The sequence below is a fragment of the Pinus tabuliformis genome, chromosome 2_1, assembly GCF_031772625.1.
Source record: "Pinus tabuliformis cultivar Carrire ecotype Pingquan chromosome 2_1, CPIR1, whole genome shotgun sequence".
Taxonomy (NCBI): domain Eukaryota; kingdom Viridiplantae; phylum Streptophyta; class Pinopsida; order Pinales; family Pinaceae; genus Pinus; species Pinus tabuliformis.
In genome coordinates this window covers 274098181-274109898 of record NC_142299.1, presented here as the reverse complement: position 1 = coordinate 274109898, position 11718 = coordinate 274098181, and the positions used below count along the sequence as shown (strand labels likewise).

The 11718-nt window shown below is 33.4% G+C and overlaps 1 protein-coding gene across 1 annotated transcript; it reads right to left on the bottom strand.

Annotated features, from left to right (window-relative positions):
* Positions 1 to 9481: 9481 nt before the first annotated feature.
* On the bottom strand, positions 9482 to 10096 carry LOC149199837 (uncharacterized). The gene has a single exon (XM_089400733.1). It carries the CDS (start codon positions 10094 to 10096, stop codon positions 9482 to 9484), a length of 615 nt encoding a protein of 204 aa, XP_089256859.1.
* Between the last annotated feature and the right edge of the window lie 1622 nt (positions 10097 to 11718).

Here is an 11718-nt window from a genome sequence, read left to right as displayed (position 1 = left end):
TGCTGTGGCATCAAAGGCTTGGGCATATTGGAGAGAAGGGCCTTCGAATACTTCATGGTAAAGGTATGGTAGAAGGTATGAGTAATAGCTCTTTGGATTTTGATTTCTGTGAAAATTGTGTATATGGGAAGCAGAATCGGGTGAGCTTCCCCTCTGGTGGTAAGAGGATGAAACAGATATTAGAGCTTGTGTACAGTGATGTGTTTGGACTTGTGAAGGTTCCATCACTGGGTAAGTCTATGTACTATGTATCATCTATAGATGACTTCTCAAGGAATACATATATATATTTCCTTAAGAAAAAATCTGAAGTCTTTGACAGGTTTAAAGAATTTAAGGCTTTGGTGGAAAACTAGACAGAGAAGAAGATAAAGGTGTTGAGGACAGATAACGGTGGAGAGTTTTGCAGTAAGGAATCTGAATAATTTTGTAAGAAGTCTGGTATAGCACGACATAAGACTAATCCATATACACCTCAACAAAATGGAGCTGCAGAAAGAATGAACAAGACATTGATGGAAAGGGCAAGAATCATGCTCAGTGGTGCTGGGTTAGGACAGGAATTCTTGGCAGAGGGGGTGGAGACAACATGTTACTTGGTCAACAGATCACCTTCATCAGCGTTGGAGGATAAGACTCCACAAGAGGTATGGACTGGTAAGAAACCCTCTCTATCACATTGAGGGTATTTGGATGTGATACATATGTACATGTTCCAAAGGAGAAATGAACCAAGATGGATAGTAAATCTGAAAAGTGCATCTTTATTGGGTATAAGGATGGTTTAAAGGGTTATAAGTTTTGGAACCCAATAACAAGGAAGGTTGTGTACAACCGAGATGTGGTGTTCAGAGAGGTGAAAGATGTTATTAAACATGAAGTGCAACCAAAGGAACTTGAGAAGATAGAGTTTGAGCTAAAGGAGGAAGAATCAGACTCTACAGCAAAGGAGGAATCAGAAGATGAAGAGCCACAAACTTCGGGTGTGAGAAGATCAGTTTGAGAAAGAAGGTAGCCAGAAAGGTATAGTCCATTTGCTTTCTGTTCAAATTTTTCTTTATTTATTACTGATGATGATCCCAAAACTGTGAAGGAAGCAGTAGATTCAGAGGATGGAAAACTCTGGAAAGAGGCCATGGTTGATGAGATGGCATCTTCAATGCACAAAAATCAGGCTTGGGATCTTGTGGAGTTGCCAGCAGGAAGGAAACACATTGGCAGAAAATGGGTGTTCAAGAAGAATACAAATGCAGAAGGAAAGGTGGAGAAATACAAAGCTCAGTTGGTAGCAAAAGGTTATTTCGAGGTGTGGGGAATTGATTTTGGTGATATTTTTTCTCCTATTGTCAAGGTAACTTCTATTATATTACTTTTATTTGTTGTTGTTGCTTTTGATTTTTAGGGAGAACATATGGATGTGAACACATCATTTCTTCACGGGGATCTAGAAGAGGAGATCTACATGAAGCAACCTGAAGGCTTTGCGGTGAAGGGTAAGGAAGAACTAGTATGCAAGTTAAAGAAGTCTCTGTATGGGTTAAAACAGTCACCAAGGATGTGGTATCAGAAATTTGATACATTTATACGGGGACTTGGCTTCACCAGAAGCAAAAAGATCATTGTGTGTATTTTAAATTAATTGGTGACCGTGTTATTTATCTGTTCTTGTATGTGGATGATATGTTGCTGGTTGGGAATGACAAAGAAATTATCCAAGATTTGAAGACCCATTTGTCCTCCAAATTTGACATGAAAGATCTTGGTGCTGCAAACTATATTTTAGGCATGGAAATTAAAAGAGATCGGACACAGAGGAAGCTTTGGTTAAACCAAAGGAAGCATGTCGAGACAATATTGCAGAGGTTTAATATGCAGGATAGTAAACCGGTGAAGGTTCCTATCCTTATAGGTGTAAATTTATCTACTAAACAGTGTCCCAAGACATAAGAAGAGGAAGAGGACATGTCCCTTGTTCCATATGCAAGTGCAGTCGATAGCCTGATGTATACAATGGTATGTACTAGACCAAACATTGCACATGCAGTGGGAGTATTGAGCAGGTTTATGTAAAAACAAGGAAGGAGCACTGGACAATAGTGAAGCGGGTTTTCAGGTATTTGCGTGGCACTAGTGATTATGGTTCGCACTACCAAGGAAGACCAGGATTGGACAGAGTGTTGGATATTCGTGGCTTTGTTGATGAAGATTGGGCTAGAGATGTGGATCAAAGAAGATCTACAAGTGGGTATGTGTTTAACCTATTTGGAGGTGCAGTCAGTTGGATGAGTAAGAAACAATCTATAGTGGCACTATCAATTACAGAGGCAAAATACATGGCAGCCACTCATGCAAGCAAGGAAGCAGTTTGGTTGCAGAGATTGTGTTCAAGTACGGGGTTAGTACAGAAAGCTATAAGGATAGACTGTGACAACCAAAGTGCAATTTTCTTAGTAAAGAACCCCACATATCATTCAAATACAAAGCACATTGATGTTCAGTATCAGTTTGTGAGGGATATGATAGAAGACAAAAAGGTGTTGCTGGTAAAGGTGGACACTTTGAAGAATACTGCAGATGCATTGACAAAATCTGTGAGCTCTGAGTTCTCTTGGTGTAGAGAAACAATGGGCGTTACAGGGTTGGATAAATGACTAAGCTCTATTGTGGCCCCTGTGGAAAGAAAACAACAAGTGGGAGAATGTTGGGTTATGTTATATTCTTTCCACAACTAGCCCACATAGTTAACTGGGGGATTAGAAGGGGGGCAGAGCCCCCCCTTCGTTGCACCGATTGCGTAGTGGGGGGGAGTCCCAGGGGGTTTGAGGGGTGTAGGTAACCCCACTCTATGGGGTCCTACCTATGGTTGGGCGGACCTACCTATGGTTTTGTGCATGATTTTTCGTGCATGGTTTTGGACGCGATGGTTTTCGGTCCATGGTATTGGATGCTTCGGCATGTATAAATATGTATTGTCACATTGAAAGGACAATAATGAAAAATCAAGCTGGTAGTCCAAGTTTTGCGATCCAGGGGAAGATCTCTCTGTATATGTGTTTTATGTGTTATGCTCTCGCATTGTTTATTTTCTGTGTTTTATAATTCATATGCAGGTAATTTTTATACGGGGTTAAAACCTACAAGATTATGAATAATTGAAAAAACTAGTGAGAATCAACTAAGGGATCTTGCACAAGAATGATGACCCCAGAAGTGTAAATGGGGCTATCATGAGGAACACATTCCCACAAGAACGTGTGCCTATCCTTAGGAATGCACATGTGGTCCTAGTTTTATAGGCTTTGTAAGGCCCAAACTAGGTTACCTTCTTAGCATGGCTCAAAAGTGTATGTGCGTTATTAGGAAATATCCTTATGCAATTTGAAAATATTAACTTTATTCACTATGAAAACCATAGCTTTGTGGAATTTGAAAGCCATATCAATGTGGAATGTGGAAACTCCAATATAGTGAGTTCAAATTTTAGTGCACAATTAGACAATGTAAGTAAACAAACCATATTTACCTTGCATCACAAGTTGGTGATGTTTGTCAATGTATATTGAAGTGAAATTTGAAGACCTTAATTTTGTGCAATTTTAAAACCCTACTTTTATGGAATTTGAAATCCTTAGTATTGTATAATTTGATGGAATGGTATCGTATGGATGAAATTGTTGTTTATACCATTATGACTAATTTATTCCCAACACTCTCTATCTCTCTATTTCCATTTATACATTTTCTAGTATCTCTCTCTCTCTCTCTCTCTCTCTCTCTCGCTATTTATATTTCCCTTCCTCTCTCATTTTCCAACAAGCACTTCATCAACTCTCATTGAAGAAACTTTATGAGCTTTCTTATCATTGGAATCTATAACCAATAGAAATTATGACCCATGAGAAATATGACCATAGTAACTATGAACTTGAGAAATTTAACCCTTACGAACTGTGACGCATAATAACTATGAGCTCGAGAGCTTTGACCCTCATGAACTATGACCTTAGGAATCATTCCTTTGTTGTTCATAGTTCCCTTGTCAATTAGGAATTTTTAATTTATTTTACAAGAATCATGACCACAAGAATTATGATGTGGGAGCTTTGACTATGAAATTAAACTACGATTTTTTTTTTTCAATCATAGTTCTAGGGAATAATTCCTTTGTTAGTTAGGAAACTTGACTCACAATAACTATAATCAATGTTTATTAGTCATAGTTATATGAAATTTCTTGATCAGAGAACTATTATGAACAATGACCTATAATCATCGTATTCGTTCATTGATCAAAGTTCTTGTCATCTAGAGTAACAATGGTAATAGTTCTCATTGCTTATAGTTACTATGGGTTACAATTCCTATTGGATAGAGTTATTAAGGTCATAGTTTTTCTTGAATTGATTCCAAAATCTATCTTTTCAATATATCCATTATTTAACGATGAGCAGTGAGAGAACGATGAGAATTATCCACCAAGATGAAGAGTCCTTAAGATTATGTTATCCAGATGTATGCATGTATGATATTGATAATCTTGGCACTTTTCCAGCATCCTCTTACTCCCATATTTTGGTCATCCATTTTTGGTCAACCCCTTATTCTAAAGCAATCTTCGTTATGATCACCACTACAGTTTCCAAATGGTTAAGTAATATGGTGACTTGACAAGGTAGTTTAAATAATAAATGTGATGGGGCGGTTTTTTTGAGTTTTAAATTTAAGTTCAAAATTTGAAAGTTGCAGTAGACCACCCCTCATTTGTCTAGGAGACTATTTCAAAAACCTTTGTTTAGTTCGAATCGATGTAGGGAGATGGAAGAAAGTAGAGCTAAGACATAAGCAAGAGGCTCCATAATGGACATTTCATTGTAGTATATGTTTTGTGTCTTTTTCATTGTTGGAAGTAGTCTTAAAATGATATCTTGAACATTTTATGGCCTCTGCATTTTCTATTCATGATATTCTCTAACAACAATTTTACATGGGGTATTTCAAACAATGACTCTTTCATTGGCAGTTTGGACTAATCTTTGATTACTCTCCAATGATCAATCTCAGATATCAAGCGACCTCAAGTTTGGATAACTAATTATGGAATCTAATTACCTATTTTCTCATTCTTTTCCAAGTTCCAGCAAATAAGTATATTCAAATGTTCCACATTACAATTATTAGGTTGATTGTTGAGTTACTACTCCCAGCAAGCATCCATTTGAAGTAAATTTAGCCAACTTGTAGAGCTATAATGACGAAATTTTCTAACAAAGAAAGCCAAATGTTTATAGCGCAATTGCACATGAAGCAAATGAAATCTTTATGTACACAACTAGAATCTCCAACTAGAATCTCCATTGTCATCACGCTACTATCTATACAAATAAATGCTTCATTAATTCCTTTAACGCACCATCATCTGATAAGGGAAATGATGTGCATACCTAAGATAGCCTCAATGAGAAACCAATATGGCAATCCAAAGTAGATGAAATCTACATCCTAGAGTCATTAGTGTAATATAATCTATACAATCCATCCCCACGGATGGCTTCCGAGAGTTGTCGTATTAATGGAATTGGCAACTGAACAGATAAGACGCGCTTGCCACGTCAACAAGTGTGAACAACCCGCAATCGAGATAAGCTCGGCGGTGGACTTCTTTAGTCCAGACCAATAAAAAGGAAATATGGAGGATGGGCCGTAGTTGAGTTTATGATTCGCAGCTCTCCGTGAACATCACGGATGCAGGGGCAGCGGTTCCCTGATTGAGTTTATATTTTTGACCTCTTTTGGAGAGCTTTTACTGATTCCTCGTTTTGAAACTCATTGGCCGTGATTGCCTCACGGCAAGTCCAAGAGTGAAATCTAATTCGTATAGGTTTACTCAAACATACCATCTGAAATACCTTCTTATTAAATAGAAACATCTGAGCATGTAGTTCATTAAAGTAGATTTAAAGTCTGCCATTAAAACAAACAAGTGAAATGGTAACAAAGTTATTGATACTTCCATTATTTATACTTCCCCTGGTTAAAGTATTAACTTTTTTATTTAAAATTTTTAAATATTTCTTTTCTTATCGCTATTTGTAATTTTACCATAAACTTATGAATTCATAGCTCCAGAGATATTGGCAACACGAATTAGCAAATATGAATATGCCGATTGAAGAGAGCTCACCTAACAATTGACTCGATTTGAACTCAAAATGGTTTCACTGAAATTTAATGCACTGCGCATGTAAAAGAACACATTTGATTGTTCAAAACCTAGGGCATTAGTTACTATTTACACATTTGTCTGATGAAAATTCATAGAATTAATTATAATTCTTTTTTTAACTCAGAACACGAATATATTTTTTTTTTGCTACTAACAAATAAGCAAGCAAATTTTTCCACAATAACGTGCCACATATCTTTATAATTTATGTTAAATATTCATTTTAAAATAGATTTTTTAATATTTAATAAATATTATTTCAAAATGAGCCAAAAAAAACCTCAAGAAAAGTGCAGTTGTAAAATTCAACTAAACTATTTCTTAAATTCGTTTATATTAATAATTATATAGCATAAATTAATTGTAAATTTAAATTAATTAATTATATCTATATATGAACAATTAATTTTAATTTTAATGCCAAAGGTGTGTTTTATTAAAAATTTAAAAAAAAATAAATTTACTAAATTTAAGGAGTTATCAAATTTTTTTCCATTTTAAAAAGATTTGTACTTTGAAAGATTTGATTTTTTTTTTTAATAGTTAAAGAGTTACAAGAATCTATGGTAGTTCTTAATATATATATATATATATATATATATATATATATATCATCTTACACAAGATACCATTGGCAAAAATATGGGTTATAAAAGAGATTTACACTTCAAAATATTTAATCCTCCTCTTGAGTGTGAAATGAATAACATATACAAGTGTTAAATGATGCATCATCCTCTATTTGCTTGGAGATGGTCAGAAACCACTAGGGCATTAAATGATATGGATCCATTTCCTGCAAAGTGATTAGGTGAAATTGGGCAGAGTCCCGAGTATCTAAACACATGAAATAATGTCAATCAAAACAACAATAATTTTGTGAAGCATGTATGATATTATGAGATTTATTTTTGTATCTTCCTCTCCTTAAACCACATTCCAAATATGGGGATTTGAAAGTTAGATATTGAGTTTTCATAGATTTCACATTATTTTGATAAGATTTTGAGTTTTTTTCACATTACTTTGATCACTGATTAAACTACAGGACTATGATTTTATTTTTTAATAATATATTTTAAATAAGATAAAATTGAAGTTCATCATCAATAAAATAAGAAATATATTTAAAAAAAAAATGATTTTTTACAATCTATTTTAATGTAAATTTATTTGAAAATTTTATATTTTTTGAGTTTTAATATAAATTTATTTGAAAATTTTATAATTTTTTGAATTTTTTGAATTTTAATAGGTAGGCATAAAAAGAAAGGCCACTAATTTCCTGTAGGTTTATTATCATTATCTCCCCACCCACGGTTATAACCAATTTTTCCTTTTGATTATTATTAGTTTAAATTTTAAAAATAAATAATATATTTTTAAACATAAATAAAATATTATTTTTTAATATTTTTATGAGAATTTGAGTGTTTTATTGTAATTTTTTCAAAATATATTTACATGAGTTTATTTATATAATAATAAGCTTATTCATGGATATTTATATTTATATAATAATTTTATTCATAATGCTAGTATCTAAAGTGATTTGATTGTTCAACGTAGAGTTAATATTAACTTAAGGCTTATTTAATTATTAATTATAAATATAATTTTATTTTGACTATGTTACTATATTGAATTGGAGAATTTTATGTTTTTTTTATTTATTTTATTTTATTTTCTAATTTAATTTAATTTTTATTTTGTTTTATTATTACCAACATTACCACATCTTTACAATATTGGGCTAGAGAGCACCTCTCGCACTCAACAATCTCATTCATAAACTTATATATATATATATATATGTTTTTTTATTTATTTTATTTTATTTTCTAATTTAATTTGATTTTTATTTTGTTTTATTATTACCAACATTACCACATCTCTACAATATTGGGCTAGAGAGCACCTCTCAGACTCAACAATCTCATTCATAAGCTTATATATATATATATATATATATATATATATATATAATTTCAAAGCCTTATTGCAACATTTAAGATTTAATCCCCTCTGTATTTAAAATTAGTTACCACTTTCTCATTTCAATATTTCCTTTATGATTTGTGGATATTTTGTTGTTAATACATAACTAGCTCTTTCATATAAATTAAATGGTTAGTAAATATCAATAACTATCCATCCATACTAAGCATAAAAACACTTATGCCATAATACATGTCACAATCTTTGATTGAAAAATTCATCAAAATTAATTAAACTATAAATTTAATTTAAATTATTATTATTGTTAATTATAAAAATAATTAATATATGATTTTTATACATATACATTTTAAAAAATATGTAACAATATTTTTAACTATAGAAATTCATAACATTTTATTATAGAAATTCTTATCATAACTTATAATATATATTTAATAAAACATATGTTAATATAATACATTTTTAAAATAATTAATTTGAGATAAATTATATATATATATATATATATATATATATATATATATATAAGTTATACTTAATAATGGGTCTGGAGTATGCCCTAAAACTGCTTCTGCTTGGCTAAGAGCTCGTCTTCCTCAGACGTAAGGAAACAGGTTAACGGCCCAAGACCCAGAGGCATCTGGCAGGAGTGAAAGCCTCCTCCCTTACGGACCACCAGCGGGTTATTTCAGGTGGCGTGGTTTTCCTTGATAACAGTGATGTGTCAACTGACATTCGCGGATAGCAGCCAGAGATGGCTGTCCTCACTGTTGGTTTGACAAACTGAGTTTGATAGATTTTTCCACCTTTTGAAAAAAAAAAAAAAAAAAAAAGTTATACTTAATAAATTTTTATTTTTTTAATATTTTGTTATATATATATATATGCATTACAACCCAACTTTAAATAAAAATAATAATTTGGCTAAACATTATTGAACAGAAGTGCAAAACCCAAAACATAACCTAGAATACTTCAACGATGCCATTATAATTTACAACTCAGCATGGAAACGCCCCTACAAAAAGTTAATCATTGACTTTTAAGCTAATGTGCAATAAGCGAGATTTACAATACGGTTGAGTCGGATGGAATATGATTGACCTTCATTGCTTGCAGTCGAAGCGGAACTCTTAAAAGTAGCCGTTTGAAATTCAATACAACGAGCTTCTTCGCCAGTTTTTATAGGATTAACCATTATGGCGTTTCAGTCGAAGCAGAAGTCCTAAAAGTGCCGTTTGAATTTCAATTCAACGGGCTCTCAGCGATTTTATATACGCGCATGAATTCCATGTGTTACATACATATCTCTTTATTTTCCCTGATACCCTCAAGCTTCGGTCTCCAACATTGGGTTTTGCAATTGACCAACTGTGAATACACTTTCCGCAATTCGGGAGTATTCAAGAGTCTATTATCCTCATCTCCTGAATCAGCGTCATGCCATCCTTGTTCCAAAAGCTTTGAAATAAACTTCGGGCAGACTCTGATCCGAAGTCTTCCGCCAACGTCGCTTTTCTGTATCTCAAACGGTTGACACAAAGCAGAAGCGCGTTCGATACTGCGAAGCGGCGCTGATAGGCGAGCTGTGGAAGCAAGTGGAGATTTTGTGGGCGGGGTCGGCGATATTAAGGAAGCTAGCGATAGGAGAGATAAGGGAGAGTGAAAGAAGTGTTGGGGTAGAAGGAAGTACTTGTTGCCCAACTTCAGTTGGTCACTTGGAGATAGAGTGGGCGTCTTATGGCCGATGTAGAATGAATCGGAGTGACAGACTAAATGTTGAGGGAATTCTTGAATGATCCGGGCGGCGCAGAGTGGTTTATGAAGGATCTGAACGTTGCCGGCAAGGGGAACCAACTCAATGGTTTCCTTGTTATTGCCCACCGTGAGACAGCAGATATGGTTTCCCATACTTTATTTGGTTTCCTATGTGCAAGGGAAACATGAAGATTCAGCAAGGGCAGAATGCAGAAGTGGTGTGTTATATAAATTGTGAAACCAGTATTTATAGACTAGAAAAGAGAGACGTGCAGGAGTAGAGAAGATAAAGTCAATCAGCAGCCCATTCTCGGTATTCTCTTAATCATATCCATGATTCCAGCCACACTTTTGACAGTTGGGCATGAATGGATGCATGAAAAAGTCAGTTGGGCATCAACTGACTTTTCAGCTAAATAAAGCAAATTTCATTTGAGGAAATCATCACAGGTGCACTGGCGGGGGCCCTAGTTGAGTGTATAATTCGCAGCTCTTTGGGAAAATCACGGGCCCCTGGTTGAGTATGTAATTTGCAGCTCTCTAGGAGGGCTTTTATCGATTCCTTGCTTTTACCATGACTGCCTCAAGCAAGTCCAAGAGATACCAGACGTTCAACGAAGGGTGGGCGCCGACTAGCCTTCCAAAACTTCGAATCTAATTCTTATAGACTATTCAAACTGACTATGAAATACGTTCTTATTAAATAGAAACATCTAATCAAATTAGTTGAAGTCGATTTAATGTCAGCCATTAAAACAAACAAACAAGTAAAATGGGTAACAAAGCTTCTTACACTTCCATTTTAGGAGCGTTAGAAGGTATTAGTTTTTTTTGTTTAAATTTTTTAAATATTCTTTTTAAGAAATATGATTTTGTATTTTAGTTACAGGTGTGCCCCGACAAACTCGCAAATATGATTGGGCAGTTTAAGGAAAGTTGGTTTAAGTTGGCTTTCTTAAACAATAATATATTCAATTAGGGTTGGAATTTCAAAACAGATTTGCACATTAAATTTGACGGTTTTCATGCTTCTTAACTAGTTTTCATAATTTCAACCAAAAAACCTAAATAGTTTTGTAAAATTTCAAACTGTATTTGACTAGATAGTTTTGTAAAATTTCAAACTGTATTTGATTAGCAAATCACCCCTGACAGTGAAATTCCATCCCCAAACTCAATTTGAACTCAACATAATTTGTTACACATAAATTTAATAATAGTGTGCCAATGAAAGCTAAATTCTTGAACAGGCCACACTGTAAAGCAACACATTTGACTTCCTAAAATTTATGGTATTAATTATAAAAAATAATTGGTTTTGACTTTTTAAAAATGATAGTATTAATCATTAAAAAATAATTGATTTCTCATTTTATTAGTGTAACATATTCGTATGCAAAATTTTCACACATGGAAATTTTTAATGTTTTTATAATTTTTAAAAGATAGTAAATTACTCTTAAATACACGGTGGTTAAAATTTAGAGTTTGAGTTAACTAGAGTCAGTGTGAGTTAATTGAGTCAAGTGAGTGTCACTTTAAGTTAAGTCTTATATTTGAGAAAAGATAAATTTAGTGTGTGTTTCAGTGTTCAAGTTAGCATCACTTGATTCATGAGTTGAAAAGTATAAATCCCTTATAATAGGTTCATTGTAATCAAGTCAAATTTGTGTGATCAATAAAAAAGCATCAAATCATACAGTGTATGTGTGTCAATTTTGTATGTTTCCTATTATGTATATCAATCTTATATCTTTCTTATTATGTTTTTCCAA